This window comes from Trichomycterus rosablanca, chromosome 16 (assembly GCF_030014385.1).
Source record: "Trichomycterus rosablanca isolate fTriRos1 chromosome 16, fTriRos1.hap1, whole genome shotgun sequence".
NCBI lineage: Eukaryota > Metazoa > Chordata > Actinopteri > Siluriformes > Trichomycteridae > Trichomycterus > Trichomycterus rosablanca.
The window spans coordinates 22,295,983-22,318,767 of record NC_086003.1 but is presented as its reverse complement, the minus strand read 5'-3'; the positions used below and the strand labels follow the sequence as shown (position 1 = coordinate 22,318,767).

Here is a 22,785-nt window from a genome sequence, read left to right as displayed (position 1 = left end):
TAGATGAGGAGCAAGCCTGGTCACACAGAGGACATAGCTAAAAATATGGTCACTGTTTAACCTAAGTCAAATAGATTGTTGACCAATAACATACAGTCATAGCAAGGAGCAAAGTGTAAAAGCTGAGGATAAGAAAAAATAGGAAACATACTGGGTGCACGTACTAACCCCATTTATGGACAAGTTGGGACGTAAAAGGTTTGGCAATAAAACCAAGAATTTGTGATAGGTTTATTTTCTTGAACTTTTATTTAACTGACAAAAGTAAAAATAAAAGATATATAAATGCTAGTTTTCAAATAATTAAAACATTCACAATCTACTATACAAAATATTGAGAAAAGCTTTAGGGAATCTAAATAAATCTGTCTGTTTAGGGAACCACTGTTAACACCCTCAGACAGCACGGGGAGTAAGATACAAAGAAATCTGACTGATATTAATTAAAGTCAAACCCTGTGGTTTATGTCTGACCAAAGTTTGATGTATATAAAATACTAGTTTATGAATCAATTAATCAATAGATCAATGACGATTTTGTTTATTCCTCTAAGCCAGTACACATTAAAAGTGACAGTACAACTATTTATAATACTTTCAAACCAATAAAAAAAATGTATATGGTACAAAATGTGCTGGCCATACTGTTTTTTTCATCATGAATTTTCTGAACGGACTGTTGATTGACTAGGTTCCAGTTGGCATTAGTTTTGTTTTCATTTTTGTTAGCCTTTTCTGTGTCTTTGTTTGTCTTTCTACTATATGTCTCTGACACATACTGTACATATACTAACAGGCATTTGACAAGGTGTTGTTACCCATTTTTTAAACAGATATTACAGAAAATAGAAACGATGAGGACTTTGCCTCACTATTGGTGATTTATTATTGGATCCTTGGTTAGCATGTAGACTCTTTAGACAGTGGTTGTTGATGTACCTTTGTAAATGTACTGACAAACTCAGAAGTATTTTTAATGGTCTGTCTGTGATGCACATAACAAATAACCAAATTTAATTTTGTTGTTTTTACTGCTTGTGGCACGGTGGCTTAGTGGGTAGCACTGTCGCCTCACAGCAAGAAGGTCCTGGGTTTAATTCCCAGGCGGGGCGGTACGGGTCCTTTCTGTGCGGAGTTTGAATGTTCTCCCCGTGTCTGTGGGTTTTCTTCTGGGAGCTCCGGTTTCCTCCCACAGTCCAAAAACATGCAGTCAGGTTAATTGGAGACACTGAATTGCCATATTAGTGAATGGGTGTGTGTAAATGTGTATGTGTGTCTGCCCTGCAAATGGACTGGCGTCCCGTCCAAGGTGTTACTGTGTGCGTTGCGCCCATTGAAAAGCTGGGATAGCCCCCCCCCAACCCTTATTGGATAAGCAGATTAGAAAATGAATGAATGAATGTTTTTACTGCATTCACTTTTTCTCATTGCCACAAAATAAATAGAAGATCTATCTGTTAATAGCACAACAGAAAGGTTCTTTTACATTGGAAAGGTCAAAACAACTATCATTTTATTTGCAGGGGTCCTTCCCTCTAATCGGACCAGTGACACTATGAAATCAGTTTCGTAACACAGGAGACCATTTCTTCACATTTGGTTATCTTAATCAAATAAAATGAAGTACACCTACAGGTTTAAAAAAAAAAATCTGTAAACATTACATGAATTATAAAACATTATTTTTATTGTATAAAAATACATTGGAAAGCTACAACATATTTTGCAGCATGTGATAATACAGTGGATGTCAAAATTTTACACATGTAAGGTATTTTACAACTGAAAGGTATACAATTGTAACAGAGCAGATTGCACTTCTGTACCGAGGGGACAGTTTTGACTCCCGCCCCTGCAAGAACTGAAAATGAACCAGATTTGCTTAACCAAGGTAGAAAAATACTGTGGCTAAAAAGTCACAACCAAAAAGTGGATAAGCAAAAATCAAAGTGGAAGCACAATGAAAAAAGGGAGTTATTGGGTGTGTTCGAAAACCTAGTGCGCTCTCTACATAGACAGCATTTCATCCTACACGCTCCCGAGAAGGAGGCGGTTCGAAATCCTAGATGCCGTGATATACTTGCTAGTAAGGCGTTTTAAAATTTCAACGCTATTTTGACACAAGAACGAGGGAGCATCCGATGCTGCTAAAGAAGCAAAAAGAAATCCCAGCATTCAGTGCGGCACTTTACTCACAGAAAAAAAAAATTGGCAGACAATGAGAAACAAAGAACGGACTTACTTTCAAACATAAATAAATTATCATTGATTTTTAATTTGTATAAATGTGTACAAGTGTATTTATTTGCAAGTTCGGGCTTGTCAGTGAATGTAACTGTTTTCAGTACACGGAGGGAGATGCTAGTGTGTTGTACCACCTCACCCCAACGGTTTGAATGGCATGATTCTGATGGCTGTGTTAGCTTAGTAAGTGAAACCCAATGAAATCGCTAAGTAGTGCGTTCGAATAACTTGCCTTATGAGTCAATGACTTAGAATCTTCTCTGGTCATGCAGCTGCCTATGTAGACAGTAGGACAGCAAGGCAGCTCCCTTGGTTTTCGAACACACCCATAGTGTCTTTAATTTGTTATTTGGTGTCCATTACTTTAACCAGTTTTTTTTTTTTTTTTGCTTATCCCCTTTTCGTTTGTGATTTTTATTAGCCACAGCATTATTCTACCTTGGTTAAGCATCCTGCAAATTGGGTTTATTTTCTATTCTTGCAGGTGCAGGGCTCAAATCTGGCACCTCAGTGCTGAGGCGCAAAACACCCTGTTAAAACAGTGTGCATGCCATTGCAGTACTGGGATTTATTTATTTATGTAATTGTTCTTTTCCCGGGATTACGGGATTTACTTAGTTGTTTGTTTCATTTTTAAAACTGTGCTGGCATGCATAAAAAAAGAAGCAGATTACTCAGTGGTTGTTTGTCGAGGTCAATGTTGGTAACATTTTGTCTTGAACAACACTTTCTGAATAAAAACACTTACTTATTTGATAAAAACACATAATGCTAACCTACATACTATATTTGGGTCTTACTGTCCTAAATATTTATTGCAGTAAAGCAGATGAAATGCATAAAGGAACATAAGCACCCTTGTATCTTTACAAAAAGTGCAGAGGAGCATCTATTTTTTCATCACCAAGATGTTCTTTAAGGAATTCCCTTATTTTTGGATTAAAGAGGTTTGTGTGGAAGTCTCTGGTTTGTCGCTTATTTAGGGGTGGACATTCCTTAGATGAACTCCAGCTGACTACACCAAGCTATTTAAAAAGAATCAGAAGTGAAAATAAGACATTTGCAGCAAAGCTTTTAAGCCATAAAGTATTTCATGTTTTACCATGTTTTTCCTTTTGAAAATGTGCATGTGGTCATTTTAACATAAAAGCAGATAAAAATACATTAGTCTTGAAGGCCAGACATGTTCTCTAACAAAATTACAATTAAAACCATTAAAACCACAACCATAATTTCTGCGGTGATAGCGGCGGATAGGAATTAAGTATTTTAGAACTTGCCAGTTTTATCAGCCGATCTTTGCTTCCTCAAGGCAAAATGCTGTCTGGATGTGAAATGTTTTCTAAAGTCACTTAAAAAGGATGTGTCCCAAACTACACTGCACCATACAAAATAGCACACCTTATTATAACTCTGACAACAGTATTATTACACAACAATGTAGCACAAGTGGTGCAGTCTGAGAAGGGTGGGGATCACATTATACACCCTGATGTAAAATCCTGATGCCACCTCTTCTGTGGGATGCCCATCTACACAATCTTGAAGAAAACAGAATTCACTGGATCAGACTTTTTCCATTGCTCTGATTTTCATTTCTGATGCCTGCATCCCCATTATCTGTGCTTTTAATGGTGGACAGGAGTTAGCATGTACACTTTCACTAGCCTGTGACTACGCAGCAGCATACACAGAAGGGTTCTGATTTGTAATCGACTTCATAACCAAGTGTTTTTTTTAGTTGTGTTTTTAATAGCTATCATGTCTGGCCTTGTTAGACTAATTAAGAGTAAAGTAAAATTAGTTGTAAAGGAAAGAAGGAATTTGTGCTCTGACCTGAAATAAACGATATGTGTGACTCACAAATGTTGGTCCACCTGAATCCCCTGTTAAAAGATGACAGACACTTAGGTAAGCAAGGGAGCAAGAGTTTTACAATCTTATATAAATTTTAAAGGCATTTTGTAAAGTCAGTCACTTTTGGGAAAATTTACCAATGTTTTAAAAGTGTTAAAAGTTTTTAAAAGTTAATTGAGTCATGGAGGCTTAGTTGAGGCTTTTATTTGTAGAGACATTTAGCGTACTGTACAATGCTGGGCATATTATTTTTCGGCAAGTTTGGATTTAACAGCGGTGGCAATAATAGGGCATGTCTAGTCTAATTGAACCCAATCACCGATAAAATTTCACTTCTTCTGTTTAGGAGGAAACCCACACAGACACAGGGAGAACATGCAAACTCCACACCGAAAGGACCCGGACCGCCCCGTCTGGGGATCGAACCCAATGAACAAAACAATAAAAAACTGTGTTTACTGTTATTTATTTAATTTCGTTTTTTACCTGCAACTATTAAGTGCTTTAAATATGCAAAACTAGAAGAAATTAAAAAGAAGCCAAATACTTTTTCATGGCACTGAAGAAATAATTAGTGCTTTCCTGTAATTCAGTGTAAATCAGCAAATCCAGAATTGCATGGGCTTTTTTTTAGCATTAAAATGTTTTTAGAATTATACTTTTGGAACATTAACCTACTCCAAAACTGACTGTAACATAACTGAAAGATTTTTGCCTTTTGCATGCCATCTTGCCTTTTGCCTGATGCGTGAATGCCATTTGCTGTATTCTAAACATCACTTTTGATGCTGATTTGGAACCCTTTACATACTAACATATTTCCACAACCTGACAGCATTATTTAAGGTGACTGCTTGACTTTGATTACGAGGTTTAAAATTAGTGAAAGTGATTGAGCAATGATTATTTTACAAAATGTGTTTTGTTTATTCATCTGAAATTAGGCATTTGCTGTAACAAAGACAATGGAATTAATAAAGGGATTAATTAGTTTTTAAAGATCTATACATAACAGAGATTATTTCCTAATTTCTAATCTTCAAGTTATTAATGAAAAAAAAAACATGGAATATACCTGGGCATGGATTATCATCTACAGATTTTGGTCCAGACCCTCCAGTGCAAAGAAAGTTGTCATTAATTAATTCCTCAGCAGCCTTGTCTGTGATATTTAATGCCTTTCTGGCAATTTCAACACATTCTTTTTTCTATGGAAAAGAAAAACACAGGATATTAACAATCATTGTGTCTTTATTCGTGTGTACACTGATGAGCCGAAACATTAGGATCACCCGCCTAATATGCTTTCAAAACAGCTCTGACCAGCTGAGCCATTGACGCCATCAGACACCTTAGAGTCCTGTGATGGTATCAGACGAGTAATGTAAAAAAAGTACAAACATCAAATTGCAATGGATGAAATGGATGTCTTTCCTGACACAACCCTCATTTTTATCCAGCCTTGGGATTGGCATTGAGGGGAGTCTGGTTCCTCTCAAGGTTTCTTCCTGTAAGATTAAGGGAGTTTCCCTGCCACTGTTGCCTTCAGTATTTGAGAGCCCAGCAACCCCCCAGAATCTACCACAGTGCCACAGACCACACAGCGACACTGAATTGTAATTCATACAAATTGTTAATAAACATAAATGTCAGTTTTTTATTTCTGAAATGTGTATAGGGGAAGAATTTACAGACTGAACTAATTAAATAACCCCGTCTTAAAATTAGAAAATTAAATGGTCTTCTTGAACCTAAAATGATTTAGAATTACCTTATCTTCTTGTTTGATTTGAACATTTTTCTTTTGTTTTTTAGGGTTCCTTAATGACATGAAGAAAGCATCTACATACTTCTCTTTCATCAACAACTCCTCTGTAAGAAAACAAAAAGTAGCTCCTGGAAAATACATTCTATAGTACATTGCTCTTATGTATTTGTATGGTTTGTTGACTATATGGCCAATAATATGTAGACACCCCTGCTAGTTCTTGTGTTTAGGTATTTCAGCCACTCCCATTGATAACAGGTATAAAAGATCAATTATATAAAATAAATGTGTTTCAAAGTTCGTGGCAACAATTTGGGAAAGGCCTTTTCTTGTCCTAGCAAGACTGTGGCCCTGGGCATTAAAACAGGTGTTTGACCATTTTGTTGTGAGGGAGCTCCATAGCTCTGACATCTTTTAAGAAAAAATTAACTAGCGATGCAAATCACTGCCACACCAATGCTTTTTGACTCCCACACTTCATATACTGCCCATGAATGTCCAGCAAGCTCAAAGTCAGCTGTTTACATGCTTATGGCCATATAGTGTAACTAGATTTCATCAAATCTACTGTTACTAAATGACTGGAGTGTTTTAACTCACCATGCTGTTTGCATGTTACGTCTTGGCTTGGCAGTTTTAGAGCTGCACTGGTTTCCACGGTACAGGGAATGCAGATGGGTCTTAAATGCAAATTTTTATGTACAGATAAATTATTATGAGTGCATGCAGGGAAGGTACAGGTGATTATGTGGTGTAAAAATTCTTTAATGTTATCTAGCTTTATTTCATGGTCTCATTATTCCTTGTTAATAATTAAAATTACCCGAGGCTGGTGATGTTTTGCTCATAAATAGCTTTACTCTCCCTAAACTTGGAACAGTGGCCTATTTCCAAGGTTTAGAAGAAAACCCAAACTGTCAGCTTTTGCTAAAACCTGCAAGTGTGGTATGTTCTTCTAATATCTGCCCTGGTTTCCACTGAATATTCTGATTCCCTGAAACATACCAGTATGTTGAATGTTTTTTTTAATTTGTTATCTAGGCAAAGAAGAGTAAGTGAATGGGTGAGTGTGTATTCTTGTGATGGACTGGCTCCCTGCCCAGGGTGTACTCCAGCCTTTAGAACAGTGTTTCCGGCAGGCACCAAACCTACAACAACCCTGATTTATTTAAGAAATACAAATAAATTAATCATTTATTGATCATTAATAAATGATGTACTTAGATTCCTCACCTGATTTCTTTACTAAGAGTTACACCTTGCTCCAATTCAATGAGAGCCACATCATATTCATAATACTCCGATATTCCCGCCTCTACTTTCTGTTGGGGGTTGTATCTGGGATGAGATATGTGCCGCATTGCCTTCAATATTTTATTTTCTAGACATAAATTAGAGGAGAAAATGAGTGTACATAACATTATTTTCATGTTTTATCTAATTTATTTTAAAAAGAAAGGCTGCTATTGCATATCAAACCTTTGGCATCGGTTGCTTCAATGTAAATTTTGAGGGGTTCTTCTTCAAGCCTGAAGCAGTGGGCAGCAGTTAGAATAAACTTAGGAGTGACAAGTGATCCTATACAGTTTCGTGAACTGCCATCCATATTCTTCGAAAAGGAGGAAGAAAAGAATATAGTTTGTGGTTTTCTTTTAAAATTACAGTATAATAAATACATTATAAATTCAGATTATCTATCTATCTTTTTTTTTATACTTTTAATACATATACTGCCCATGAATGTCCAGCAAGCTCAATGTCAGTTGTCTACATGCTTATGGCCATATAGTGTAACTAGATTTCATCAAATCTATAATAAATACATTATAAACATTATATAATACATTATAAATTCAGATTATCATAATGGTATGGTAATAATTATTTATGAAGTGCTTACAGTCACAATAATCTTTGTCAGCCAAGGGTATGCAAGACGCTTGAATTCTTCTTTTTCATCATCATAGTTTTTGTAAAGTCCACACAGACCCACTTTTGTGCTTTCATCTATGTTAAAAGAAAGAAAGTACATTTAATGAAACAAAAGATAATACAATATAAAATCTGGTTCTGTTGTTTCTTGATGTCTGTTTTGACAATGTTTATTTTAGCATCTTTTTTACTGTTCACAGCTTGGCTGTGGACACATTCAGGTGATTTATCGGTGCACAGTATTTTAACTTCAGAACACACACTGTCACTATCACATTGCTTTCTAACATGGTCAAGATATAACACAAGAAAGGCTAGATATACACTCACCAACCACTTCACTGGGTATGCCTATCTGATAGGTACATTCATAGTTTATCTTTCTATACAGATAAACTTGTATGGTACACCTGTACCCCAACTGCTTTATATTGTTGGTTGGAGCTCTACTCTCTTCCTGGCATTGACAAAAAGGTATTTAAAAATCTTTTTTAATACTATTTAAACCAGTGCACACATACTACCATGTTATTACCATGTTAGTGCTATTGCAGTGCTGAAAATAAATTGCTAAGCCTAATGTAGGGGTGATCTAGTTACATGGCTTGCAGGAGCCCCCAGATTTGTATCATAGTGCTGGGTAAAGATGATAAGCAAAGCAAAGCTTCATTCACTTTTAAAATAAGGTTTAAAAAATTAACAGACATAGCAGAAATACCAATGATGTAATCCAGGGTCTCTTGCATTGTTTTCATGTCCTTTATTAAGAAAAGATGCTTGTCATTATCTCTTTTTGTCACCCACTTATTCATGTCCTCTTTCTCTGCAGATGCACCCACTCCAAATACATAAAGATCTGAAAAAGATTACCATTTATAAAAGATAATTAATTAAACTTTAGCATATATCTTTCTCTAAATCATGTTATGGCTATGGTCTAATTATTTATGTGAAAAAAAAGTTATGTAAATATGTTCAATAACAGGAGTAAAAAAGTTATACAAAGACAATAGTCACATCACACTTAATAAGCATGTTTATGTCCTTCCTTTGGCTTTAAACATGTCAATTTAAGTTAAGGATCCTGAGAAGCTCAGGTTTAATGGCATATTATTACATTTGTACATTTTCCTTACCCAGATATTTTTCTCGTTTGGCAGTCCCATTGTATACAGTTTCTTTAATTCGCTCAACATAGATTTTGGGGTCTCCACCCATATTGTAACTACCTGCACACAGTTAAATAGAAACCACTATAAATGATCAGTTTCATTGATTGAATCAGTGTATTCTTATCAAAGATTTGGTATACACTACTGAACAAAAATGGGCCAAACCCAAAATTTCTTTTAACTGTGTTATTTATTTATTTTGCATTTTCTCCCAATTTAGCGCACTCAGTTTTGTCTTCCGCTGCTAAGAGATACCAGATTGCATCCAAGGAGAGCACGTCACTGTATGCGCCTCTTCTGACACGTGTACAGCCCTCCTCTTCTCGCCCCTGCTTTCTGCACAGGCATTTCTTCCTCCAATCAGGGTTCTTACACAGCGTATGAAGACCCACCCACCCACATATAGACCCATCCTGCAGATACAGTGGCCAATTAGTATATGCTGCTGTTGGCACTAATTGGTACTGCTATAGTATTTATTAGGATTTTAACATCATGTTTCTTTGGTTACATTCATGACAGGACAGGTAAGTTACTGGTTACACAAGATTCATTAGTTCAAGTCTTCAAACACAGTCATGGACAATTTTGTATCTCCAATTTACCTCACTCTAATGTCTTTGGACTGTGGGAGGAAACCGGAGCTCCCAGAAGAAACCCACCCAGACATGGTTTGCTGTAAACTGTTGGAGAAAAAAAGCTGGAAACAAAGAAATTCCTATTTATTCCTATTTAAAACTCCAAAACATTTCCAAAATATCTCCTAGCTGTTTTTTTTGTTTGGCCCTTTCTTGCCCAAGAAGGTACATTAGGATTAATACCATCAGTAAACATGATTACGACATGATGGGTCTCAGGGTTGAAACCATTTCTGGCTTTTTCAAAAGCGATGCTGTCAAGAATAGCTTTGTAAGTTCCCGCAATGTTGGTCCCTGAATTCCCCTGTTTTACTGTAAATTAAAAATTCCACAAATAAAACATAAACAATTAGACATTTAACAGTCTCCAAAATATCAGTTTGTAGCTTGAAACAGTGTATAAGAAAATTGCTTAAATGTTTGTGACAATCTGAACTAATTAGAATGATCTATAAATGATCCATTTAAACCTGTATTATGTCAAAGGCATTTAAATTCAGAGTTGTGAAAAACTTCAGTTTAGGCTTTATGGGCAAAATGAGACATCAGTGACTTACCAACAAATTTAAATTTTTCCAGCTTCTCGATTACCTCAGCCAGAGCTTTTTCTTTATTCTTTTTGAACTCCATCATATTAATAATTTTTGTTACATTTGTGGCAAAAATGATGATCTCATAATTTGGAGACTCCTCATAGTAGCTAATCTGTTGATAAACAGGATGAAACAAAAGGACTGTCAATTCTGTCCTAATAAAAACAGTTGAAATTGTGACGCAGAAAACGACTAACAGCTCTTTCCTATGTTAACGATGCTGTTATAAAAATGTACATGACACTAGAATACACATTAAAAAGTTACATATTGGAAATAAAAACTTGGGCGGAGCAGGATATTCCTCTAGCACACCAGCACCGAGTTTCTGAACTCCTCGGTTCGAAACTCGGTGTTTCCACCAGTCAGCTGGTTGCCATCTAGCGGGCATAATTGGTAGTGCCTGCAGCAGATACTCATTGGCCACCGTGTCTGCAGGGTAGGGGGCCGGACTATGTGTAGGTGGGTGGGTGATACTTCATACGCTGTGTAAGGACCCTGATAGGCGGAAGAGACGCTGTGCAAAATGCATGGGCGAGAAGAGGAGGGCTATACACGTGTCGGAAGAGGCATGTACAGCGACGTGCTCTCCTCGGATGCAATCTGGTATCTCTCAGCAGCGGAAGACAAAATTGAGTGTGCTAAATCTGGAGGAAAATGGGGAGAAAATGCATTAAAAAAATAAAGAAATAAAAACTGAGCAAATACATTATTGTTTGTTATTATTGAATTGGAGTCTATTGATTTAGTCAAACATTTTACATTTGGCAGTTTTTTTAAACCTTTAAAGACCTTTTTAAACCTTTTAAAAAATATATAAAATTTTCCTTGTACGCAAAAAAGAAAACCACATGTCTGTATTAAGCAGGGAAAGAATTATTACTTTATCCATTATTGTTATCTTATATTAAAATTTGTTTAAAAATCTGAAACATTAAAATGTGACACATTAACAGAAAAAGGAAGAACAAGAAATCAAAAAAGAAAGGTAAGAGGCAAATACTTTTCACAGCACTGTATCTGTGTATTGTTGCTGACCATTTTAGAATGGCTAATTCCAGCTCGTTATCTTAAACATGACATGAACATGACAGGGTACTTTGGTGGTGGTGCTTTCAGTAACCAGATCTGAACCTAACAGAGCATATTTGGGATGTGGTAAAGTTGGATATCTGAAGCATAAGCGTGCAACTGACAGTTCTTCAGTATTTACAGGATGCACTCATCTTAACGTAAACCAAAATCCCAAAGTAGCATTCCAAAGAATTTGTGGAATCCATGTCACAAAGAATTAAGGTACTTTTGATAAAAAATTTAAAGGGTTAAAAAACAATGAGATTTAATTAAGAGAATATGGTAAAAACTTCATTTAAACATACCTTGTCCATGAGTGTCAGAACAACTTTCTTTGCCTGATTGAAGTCTTTTTCCTCAATGCTTTCAGATGCGTCCAGGGCTATGTAGATGTCAAGGTTTCCTCCTGTATCCACTCTTATTGATTTCTCATATTGACCTGAAACAGTTAATAGCAAGTGTGAATTGTGTTCATTAATAAAATAAAATAAATTACTGCAATCATAGTAGGTTCCTCTAGAATGGAAAATGAAACATCACTAAACTAAATAATTAATAAATAATAAATAGATGTAAAAAAAAATTATACAGATTAACATATTTAGAACACATTTAGAACGTACAACCTTTCTCACTGACCCCGAGTCTTATTGGCAAAGGTTATTTATGAGTACAGGCCACACCTTCAACTTTAGTGAATGAAGAAAGATAATAAGATTATAAGGGCACATTCACATGAGAGTCGCGCATTCGCTGGCTGTGTCGTGATTTCTTATGGCGTGTGGTTCTGCTTAGCTTCACTAAGTGGCAAGCACTGGGCTTCCAATTTTTTGCTTGCCACAGCGCTCAAAGTTCGGCTGATTGAACTTTGACCCAGTTTGCCCCAGACCTTTTCAAAGCGCCTCCAATGACACGAACTGTTTGATATGACGTAGTAAAAGCAACTCAGGCATTACGACTCACGCTCAACATGAACAAAGCTTTACGTGACTTATTGTATAAGAACAACGACCAAGGAATTTCATTAGTGGAGAGAACTTATGAGCAGTAATAATTAGGAGGTTTAGTGTTTCTATGTCATTCTTTTAATGCATTAAAACACATTAGGCTTTTTTTACGATAAACGTTTTAGACTCAAAAAAGCTGATTCTCACAATTTCTCAGCACCCCTAGCTATAACACAGATATAAAAGTGAAACAGTAAGGAAAATACATGTACAACATAAGATGTATGTAGAGTGAATTTGAAGGTTATTCCACACAAATGCATATTTGTCTCATATATGCACTTTGATGATGCACAGTGGCGGTTTGCATCAAGTCTCGCAGTGAGCAAAGCCCAAAATGCTTCTCATGTGAATGCGCCCATAAAAACAGGACAGGAACTCTGAGAATGTTGGGTCGGAGTTCAGGGAGACTTCCTATTTCTGCTGGGCAGCCAAACCCACCCTTTTCATTTATTTATTTAGAAAACAAAACATGAAGAGCAGTGGAGGAAATGGGGAGGATGAGGATGCAAGGATTCATTAAGAAGGACACGAGGAAATGACGGGCAAATATACATAGATTAGGAGTCAACAGGTGTCCATTTCTACCAAACTTATTTCAGAATTCTATTTCTGTGGGGTTAGTGGGGACCCTCCCTCTGTGCCACATTTGAATTTGATGTTATATCACAGACCTGATACATGTGAGTGCAACCGAACATAATTTTACTGGATAATTTTTTCTTAATAAATGAAACAATGTGTTATATTTTAATATATACCATTATATAAAATCTTCCAGATTATAGAAAATGAAGGAATGTTAAGAATAAAATAGATGAAGTAATAAATTTCTTTGAATTAAAGTCGGGATTTTTTTCATTTAATCAGTGTGAGATTAATTAAACTACCTTACAAAAAGATGAAATTCTTATAAACCTTTTTAATCCTCTTTACCATGGGTGTCCTTAATTGTGGAGGGGACTGAACCCCAGTTCCTCAGAAAAACGTTCCTGCCAACACTGTTTGGACTGCTGTATGGAGAACAACCCTTCTGTAAGTTGTTATTTATTTTTATCTACCTAAATGCTCTGATACACCATTTGACTTTCCACTTGACTATTATCTTTATTTAATTTATTTACTCTTTTATGTATTAATGTATTTAAACAGTATTCAAATAGTGTTCTTATAAAATGTATTTTATGACTGAATACAACAGTTTCATTTTTGTATTCTAAATACCTGAACTGTTATCGTTCAACCATGTTATAAAAATAATAACTAAAATACTATGCATTTGGGTTTTTCATTTACATAACAAGGGATTTAACAGTAACAGAATATTGTGAATTGTGAAGGCTTATTATACCTGCTTCATCATGTATAGATAGAGAAGTCTTAAGAGAACCTCCAAAAGCCTCTGCTACTTCCTCTGGGGTGTCATATGTGAATTCAGCTAATATAAAGCAGGAGAAAAAGCAAAGATACAAAAGGAAACCCAGCAATGGTAAGACACTACAATAGGAGGACATTTAATAAATGAACCATGTGTAAAATTGAGAGTTGTGTGAGTGTTTACCGTAGCACACCGGCTCTTCTCCTGACCACTCGCCATTATCCTGACATACACGTTCTTTGGAACCTACTAGCTTTAACTTGCCATTGCATCTGTAGACCACCTTGTCATCAATGTTGAAACTGCTACTTGTTCTGGATGCCCCAGGTGGAGTGCCCGGATCAGGGCAGTGATCAGCTGTAGATTGGATATGTTTAATAAAACTAATATATTACACAAAATAATACACCGATCCACCATAACATTATGACCACCACCTTGTTTTTACACTCACTGTCCATTTTATCAGCTCCACTTACCATATAGAAGCACTTTGTAGTTCTACAATTACTGACTGTAGTCCATCTGTTTTTCTGCATGCTTTGTTAGCCCCCTTCCATGCTGTTCTTCAATGGTCAGGACCCCCACAGTACCACTGCAGAGCAGGTATTATTTGGGTGGTGAGTCATTCTTAGCACTGCAGTGACACTGACATGGTGGTGGTGTGTTAGTGTGTGTTGTGCTGGTATGAGTGGATAAGACACAGCAATGCTAATGGAGTTTTTAAACACCTCACTGTCACTGCTGGACTGAGAATAGTCCACCAACCAAAAATATCCAGCCAACAGCACCCCATGGGCAGCGTCTTGTGACCACTGATGAAGGTCTAGAAGATGACCAACTCGAACAGCAGCAATAGATGAGCAATCATATCTGTACAACACACACTAACAGACCAGCACCATGTCATTGTCACTTTAGTGCTGAGAATGACCCACCACCCAAATAATACCTGCTCTGTGGTGGTCCTGGGAGAGTCCTGACCATTGAAGAACAGGGTGAAAGGGGGCAGAGAAACAGATGGACTACAGTCAGTAATTGTAGAACTACAAAGTGCTTCTATATGGTAAGTGGAGCTAATAAAATGGACAATGTGTGTAGAAACAAGGAGGTGGTCATAATGTTGTGGCTGATCGGTGTATGTAACAAAAGCAGTATGTTGAAAAAAAATAAATATAAATCAAGTAGAGGTGAAATTCTTTACATACAGCTACTACTACAAACTGGGGTGCTTCCGCTCCACTTTCCATTAACTTGGCAGACTCTTGTTTCAGAGCCCCTGAATGTGTAACCAGTGCCACACTTGGAGGTGATTGTGTCATTCACAAAATACCATCGCTGATAAGGGTGCACATCTCCATTCTGCAGAACCCTTGGATCTGGACATGTAACCTCTGAAAAAGGGAAATAGATCCTGTGAGAAACTGACAAAATATGCTGTCATAGCTGAACAGTTACAGAATGGCTTGAGACTTACTTTTGCATTCAAGGATCCTTCTGGTTGTCGGATTCCATTCAACACCTTTACATACACGTTTCTTTAGAGGATCTGGATAATAACCCTCTGGGCAGATGTACTTTAGAATACTACCATTACTGTACATATTGGAAAGAATGTAACTGCCTCCTTTCATAGCGATATTGTCTTTAGGGCACTGAGAATCACCTACATGGAAAGGGTTAGATAGGTTAGATCTGATACACCGTTAAAGTTGTTTAGAGGGTTGGAATTAAGTCAGATGTTTTGAGAAAAATGAAAACTGAAATCAGTATGGATAATAAAAAAGGTTATTAAGGGGGCTTGATGACCCAGTGGTGTATTACACTTTCCCATTACCAAGGAGGATTAACATTTTAGTTCAGGTTTTGGAGGATCTCTTTTGTGCTTTTCAGTCACCTGTACGCTCGGCAACTCAGCCAATGCTGATGGCATCTGTTGAGTAGAGCCCTGGATAGGTGCTTTAGTTGGTGGAGTGGCCGCATAACTCCGTTATAGCTGGCCCCTGCTTATACTAAATTCCTTTCTCTTCTGCTTTTTCCCCAAGAAAATGGGGTGCAACACCCCAGTGTCATTGTACTTTCTAGTCCTTCACCTCAAGCAGATTTACACTGTAGTTGCTATGGTATGATATGGATCAACTGCTGTATGCTGCTGCATTAAGGTTGCTTTCAAATTCTAAACCCATTAACCTATACATAATAATTATGTAGGTCACTTTAACAAATCATTTATTGTAACATTAACATTAGTCCTAAGATAATGTTAAGATAAAAGGTGAAGACAGTAAATAAACTAAAGAAGAAAGCAAATTATACTGTATATTGTTTAAAGGATCTCTGCTGTCATCACTATTTACTACAGGTTCAGGCCTTAAATTGGTGGATGTAGTAGGCATTAGGGTCAGTTGTGATATAAAAACAACATTTTGGACGCGCCCAGGTGGCGCAGCGGGATATTCCGTTAGCACACCAGCAGAACTCCTCGGTTTGAAACTCGGTGTTGCCACCGGTCGGCTGGGCACCATCTGGCGGGCATAATTGGCAGTGCCTGCAGCAGATACTAATTGGCCACCGTATGTGCAGGGTGGGGACCGGACTATGTGTGGGTGGGTGGGTCTTCATACGCCATGTAAGGAACCTGATTGGTGGAAGAGACGCCTGTGCAGAGTGTATGGGCGAGAGGAGGAGAGCTGTACACGTGACGGAAGAGCAGTGACGGCATAGTGTCTTAAACAAAGTACTAAAATAAGCACAGCTTTACAAAACCCACTTTTATTTAATTCACATTATTCTAAGTAAATATATAGCTGATTATAATCACAAAATTTAGACTGCAGTGCCACAAAATGAAATGACATTATGATCATCTATGTTGCCATATGTATTTCTGCCACAGCATACTTTTAGGAAAATGCATCATAAACCATGAGAGATCACCTCTTCATAAAGAATGTTTTGACCAAACAATTTCTTATATAATAAATTCTTATATAAGTCATTAAGATCGCCATATTGCTGGTATATGTGTTTCAATTAATTTAGTTAGGATAACATTTTTATGATTATATAAAGTTATTTACTAAATAGCCGTTACTACCTTAAAAATTAATTATAAAAAATAATATGTTAAAAAATAATTGTCAAATTTAAGGCAATTTATAAAACTATTTCACAAAATAAATTATTAAGTAAAGGAATCTTTTAAACAAACGTATTTATGTATTATTTAAATTATTTATTTATGATAATCTAACAAATATGTCATCTTATGAAGATCAACTGTAATTAAGTAAGGAGGCTTACCCATTATGACAGGGCAGATATGTACCATGACAAGAATGAATATGTTCCAAAAATCCAAAATCTCCATGTTGTCTTTCTAAGATGACAGCTATGTGAGAAATTAGGAACTAGAAGGTTGAAGGCAGTTTTATAGAGCAGGATCCAGTCTGGTCACATGAAATACAGAACTAAGAGTGCATGGTTACTGTTTAACCCCAAATCAAACAGAGAGGAGCGTTGACCAACAACTCAGTGGCATCTTTAAGCGTTGAGTTTTGATGAATGTGAGACTTGTTAAATAAAATAAAAAGCAAAGAAAATAAAGGATCTATGAGAAAGCAGTGTATCAGAAGAGTGTCTCATTTAATTGTATATAATATATACGTTCACTGCGTAACTACATATGTTTGAAACAATTCAGACATATAAAAACCTTTAAAAACTATTTAAAAAACATTAAAACATTAAAAGCTAAAAATGAGAGTAAATAGTTACAAGATTGTACAAGATTGTAAGATCAACCTGAATGATTTTTTACATTTAACAACAAATAAATAAGCACAACTGGAACCCTGACCTTCCTATCAAAAGGCGAATAAACAAGTTTCAAAAGAAATTAACTCCTCAAAAGCTAGGTAAGCTGTTGAGTAAAATAAACACATTGAAATAAAGTGTGCACGCACACGCTTTCCCTACCCCCACTTCCCATAAACCAAACAATTCCACGTCAATTGTTGATAAAGATTTCTGGTATTTTTTGGACTACTGGGTCCAAGGTCGAAAAAAGCACAGAACTGACACAGGGAACATTTATTTTATTTTAAACTGAGTGTCAATGTGGGGCAAACCAGAGGTTCCCAAGTGCAGTAATAGGTTGAGCACCAAAAAAGTCAACTTTTTCCATGTAATTTAAAAAAAAATCATGTACATTTTTTAAAATGCAAGAACTGTTTTTTTATGTTTATCCATTTTTCTTCCAGTTTTCCTCCAGTTTCCAAACTAGAAGGCTGTGGGTTTTAAGCCACTGTTGGGCCCTTGAGTAAGACCCTTAAACCCTCTCAGCTCCAGAGGTTCTATACAATGGCTGTCCCTGTGCTCTGACCTCAGCAATATGCAGAAGGTGGGATATACAGAAAAATTAATCTCACAGTATTGTACATATTTCCTCCATTGCATTTTCTTCTTTTCAGCTCCTTGAGGCAGGTTCATATGGACATCAGTATCACATACAAGAAGTCACACACTGATCTCTATAATCCCCTGTTTCTGTGCAAGCGCCATCAAACAGTTAGCAGAGGTTGTGATTGCAGCAGTTATGCAGAATATTTTCCTGCACTTCCTACCAGACTGACAAGCCAATTATTATTATTATTATTATTGTTGTTGTTGTTGTTGTTATTATTATTAGTATTATTAGTATTATTATTATTACACCTGCTAACAGCAGAGATGAGATTCGAATTTGCCAGTTTGGGATGTCAGCTCTGGTGTGCTAGGTTTTTTTACCACTGTGCCAACTGAGTGCTTCACATTTAAGGCAGCAAAAATATGATACGAAATAAAAGGGACTGCATGGAAAATGAAAAAAATAATATAGTAAAAGCTCTGTAAATACAGGTGCGACTGAACCCCGGTCTTCAGGTCCTAAATTACTGTATGGAATACACTCTGTGTGAGTGTATGAGCTATGCCACCATGAGCCAACTCCCAACCAAACAGCCAGTGAATGAAACCCTCACAACATGGCAGCAGTGTCTACACGTAACATAATTTAGATCATAGTACTTTTAATTAGCCATATGGGTTGTCCATAAAGCACGGTCAGAAATCTGAACACCTTTATGCCAAGTTCACACTACACGACTTTCCAAGTTGTCAGGTCACTGTACAGTTCACACTACACAACTGGATCTTTTGTAATCCGGAGTCTTTCAAGTCGGTGTGGCTTTCACACTACACGACTGATCGGCAATAGGGGCTTTCACACTACACCATCTATCACCAACTGAAATCACAGGCGAGCTTCTCTGGTCTCCCAAACTACGTTTTGTCACAAAAACACACACGAAGTGACAAAAGGTTTAATGATACCACGTCCAAAAATGCACGTCAACAAGTAGCGAGCGATCAAAGTTTGTGCGCTGATGTGCAGCGTAAAATCAAGGAGAAAAAATAAATGAATGAGTGGATTTGGCTACGTGAGCAGCATGGATTGTTCTATAGTGAGTTGGAGGTTAATAAATATTTTTTAAAAAGCAACGTTGGTGTTTTGTAGAGAACGATCAGGTCAGAAATACTGTAAAGTTGTGTGTGCCGATGTATTCTGATATAAAGTATATTATGCCCCGTCCCATCTGTTTACATCTTCTCCCCTGCGTTTCCCCTCACACCGTATCTTGCGTTCTCATTGGCTGTTCAACATACCACTCATTGCCAGTCGGGCAACTCAGATCCAGATATCTGACATGCTAGAAATCTCGCTTCGGAGTGCTGGGTGAGCCGCTCGGATCGAGTTGTTGAGTAGTTCACACATAGTGATTGAGAGCCGAGTTTTGATCGCCAAGCGAACGCAGAGTTGCTCCTGAGCTGGCAAATCTGGCGCCAACCAGTCAGCAAGCGAAAATCTGTTAAAAAATCATGTAGTGTGAACTAGGCATTGGGTAAAACAGATTAGGATAATCATTTCTCTATAAAATTGCTGTATCAGGCTGCACATGTAAAAGACTGATTAATGCAAGTCTTTCGTTTTAAAAAAGTTTATATTTATTAATAGTTTCATAAATCTAAATAAATAAAATGGAAAATGTAGCATGTGCAAAAATTCTCTGTAGCAGATGGGTTAATTTATTATCACCCAAGCCCGGAGTGGCTAATCGGGAGATTCGGGAGGATTCCCGATGGGCCGGCTCATGTCAATCTCGAGTTTGGGCCGGTTGGACACTTATCTGTCACTTATTTAATCTTCTTCTTGCATTCATTCTCCATTCATCTGACAGCGCAGCCCCTACGTCGCAGATTAGATGGGTTCTACCATCTGAGGGAATCCCCCCTCCCAAATGTTTAAGTTGGTTTGGCCCACGAGGCGTCTTTTCTTGAGCGCCGGTGTTACGGAGAATTCAGTTCCCCCTGTTTCCCCTTTAACGCGCATGTGCAAAAATCATGACTTTTTTTCAGTCGCTTCGTTGAGCGTCGGTTTATTTGGAATATGTGTTTATAGCGGTATGTTCTTTTCACATTTCATGTTGTATGTTAGGTAGTTTGTGATTAAATACATACTTTAAAGTATTGAATGAACTACTGTCAGAGGTTTTATTGCTCCACCGCAAGTCAGAGGTTTTCACACTGCTGTCTTCAGCCTTGTTGTCAAACAACTAGAATTAACGTGTCAGATTTATTTGTAAATAAATCCTAATACAGGACATGCTCTTATTCACACACTAGTTTAAGGTTATTCATCTCAGCTGCACTACCATTTACTTTCAATAATAGTTTCATTCATGGTGATCTCTCTCGTTCATTTAAACTTCACAAACTGCATCCATGTGATTTTAAAATTAACAAACAGTATGTAGAACAAGTTTAACCTATAGATCAATCCATTACACTAACAACACAGGGGGGAACACATTTACCTGGAGACCTGGGGAATATGGTTCCCCACATGTATATCACTGTGTGTGTAATTATAAAACACTACAGTGATGCTGGTGATGTATTTACCTGTTGTTATTATGTAGAACAAGTTTAACCTATAGATCAGTCCATTACACTAACAACACAGGGGAGAACACATTTACCTGGAGACCTGGAAAAAATGGTTCCCTACATGTATATTACTGTGTGTGTAATTATAAAACACTACAGTGATGCTGGTGATGTATTTACCTGTTGTTATTATGTAGAACAAGTTTAATCTATAGATCAGTCCATTATACTAACAACACAGGGGGGAACACATTTACCTGGAGACCTGGGGAATATGGTTCCCCACATGTATATTACTGTGTGTGTAATTATAAAACACTACAGTGATGCTGGTGATGTATTTACCTGTTGTTATTATGTAGAACAAGTTTAATCTATAGATCAGTCCATTATACTAACAACACAGGGGGGAACACATTTACCTGGAGACCTGGGGAATATGGTTCCCCACATGTATATTACTGTGTGTGTAATTATAAAACACTACAGTGATGCTGGTGATGTATTTAGCTGTTGCTATTATGTAGAACAAGTTTAATCTATAGATCAGTCCATTATACTAAAAACACAGGGGGGAACACATTTACCTGGAGACCTGGGGAATATGGTTCCCCACATGTATATTACTGTGTGATGATTCTTTTTTTTTTTTAAGAACATTTTAAGAACAAAATATCTGTATTAGAAATTAGTGTTAAACTAAATTATGCATATATTACAATTATGCAAATATATAATAAAGAAATCCACCTTAATGCAAAGTAAAAGTTAAATACTTGAAAAACTAACATATTTATAGCTTAATAAAAAAATTTTTTTTTTAAAACTAAATAAAATAAAATCTGACGTGCAAATTTATTTGGGGATGGTGCCCTGAGATTGACTAGCATCACATCCATAGTGCACTCCTGCCATACGTCCAGTTTCCCCAGGAACAGTTCTGGATCCTCCACGGCCATGACCAGGATAAAGCAGTTACTAAACAGAAATGAATGATTAATTTACTATCTACTTTTTAAATAAACTAAAAGAGCAACATAAAATAAAATACAGCAACAAGCAAACTTTTTAGAAATAACGTCCCAGTTAACCTTGGTCTAATCTTCAGTACATGCCGGACAATGAAGGTCTTCCTCTACTGGTGGGTTGCCAACACATGACTGGTGGTACCAAATAAATAGTAATAATGCCTTAATTTTATTGGCTTTTTCATTGCACCATGCTATTATACTGTATATGTCCTTGACTTTCCCTCTGGGATTAATAAAGTGATCTATCTATTATAGCCTGTGATGGATGTGACAGATGGTACCACCAGTCATGTGTTGGCAACCCACCAGTAGAGGAAGACCTTCATTGTCCGGCATGTACTGAAGATTAGACCAAGGTTAACTGGGACGTTATTTCTAAAAAGTTTGCTTGTTGCTGTATTTTATTTTATGTTGCTCTTTTAGTTTATTTAAAAAGTAGATAGTAAATTAATCATTCATTTCTGTTTAGTAACTGCTTTATCCTGGTCATGGCCGTGGAGGATCCAGAACTGTTCCTGGGGAAACTGGACGTATGGCAGGAGTGCACTATGGATGTGATGCTAGTCAATCTCAGGGCACCATCCCCAAATAAATTTGCACGTCAGATTTTATTTTATTTAGTTTTTAAAAAAAAATTTTTTTATTAAGCTATAAATATGTTAGTTTTTCAAGTATTTAACTTTTACTTTGCATTAAGGTGGATTTCTTTATTATATATTTGCATAATTGTAATATATGCATAATTTAGTTTAACACTAATTTCTAATACAGATATTTTGTTCTTAAAATGTTCTTAAAAAAAAAAAAGAATCATCACACAGTAATATACATGTGGGGAACCATATTCCCCAGGTCTCCAGGTAAATGTGTTCCCCCCTGTGTTTTTAGTATAATGGACTGATCTATAGATTAAACTTGTTCTACATAATAGCAACAGCTAAATACATCACCAGCATCACTGTAGTGTTTTATAATTACACACACAGTAATATACATGTGGGGAACCATATTCCCCAGGTCTCCAGGTAAATGTGTTCCCCCCTGTGTTGTTAGTATAATGGACTGATCTATAGATTAAACTTGTTCTACATAATAACAACAGGT

General features: G+C 36.6%; 1 protein-coding gene and 1 long non-coding RNA gene across 2 annotated transcripts; one reads left to right on the top strand and one right to left on the bottom strand.

Annotated features, from left to right (window-relative positions):
- Positions 1-1,665: 1,665 nt before the first annotated feature.
- Positions 1,666-17,066, bottom strand: LOC134330322 (complement factor B-like). The gene is made up of 18 exons (XM_063011396.1): positions 16,967-17,066; positions 15,141-15,329; positions 14,872-15,057; positions 13,847-14,020; positions 13,637-13,723; positions 11,584-11,717; positions 10,169-10,316; positions 9,795-9,923; positions 8,938-9,030; positions 8,520-8,657; positions 7,770-7,876; positions 7,349-7,478; positions 7,103-7,250; positions 6,470-6,549; positions 5,873-5,973; positions 5,177-5,309; positions 4,081-4,130; positions 1,666-3,269 (listed from the first exon to the last, which is right to left on the bottom strand). The coding sequence occupies exons 1-18, from the start codon at positions 17,031-17,033 to the stop codon at positions 3,111-3,113; spliced, it is 2,253 nt and encodes a 750-aa protein (XP_062867466.1). The 5' UTR covers positions 17,034-17,066; the 3' UTR covers positions 1,666-3,110.
- A 2,992-nt stretch (positions 17,067-20,058) lies between these two features.
- LOC134330323 (uncharacterized) lies at positions 20,059-22,379 on the top strand. The gene is made up of 3 exons (XR_010014997.1): positions 20,059-20,164; positions 21,937-22,037; positions 22,151-22,379. It is a non-coding gene; the product is annotated as an uncharacterized LOC134330323 (long non-coding RNA).
- The last annotated feature ends 406 nt before the right edge of the window (positions 22,380-22,785 follow it).

Coding starts and splice junctions, on each gene's coding strand:
- LOC134330322 (XM_063011396.1), bottom strand. CDS start 17,033: ATGGAGATTTTGGATTTTTGGAACATATTCATTCTTGTCATGGTACAT. Junction 15,330..16,966: donor TATCTGCCCTGTCATAATGG/GTAAGCCTCCTT, acceptor CTTTCCATGTAG/GTGATTCTCAGTGCCCTAAA. Junction 7,479..7,769: donor TGACAAAGATTATTGTGACT/GTAAGCACTTCA, acceptor TCCTTTTCGAAG/AATATGGATGGCAGTTCACG.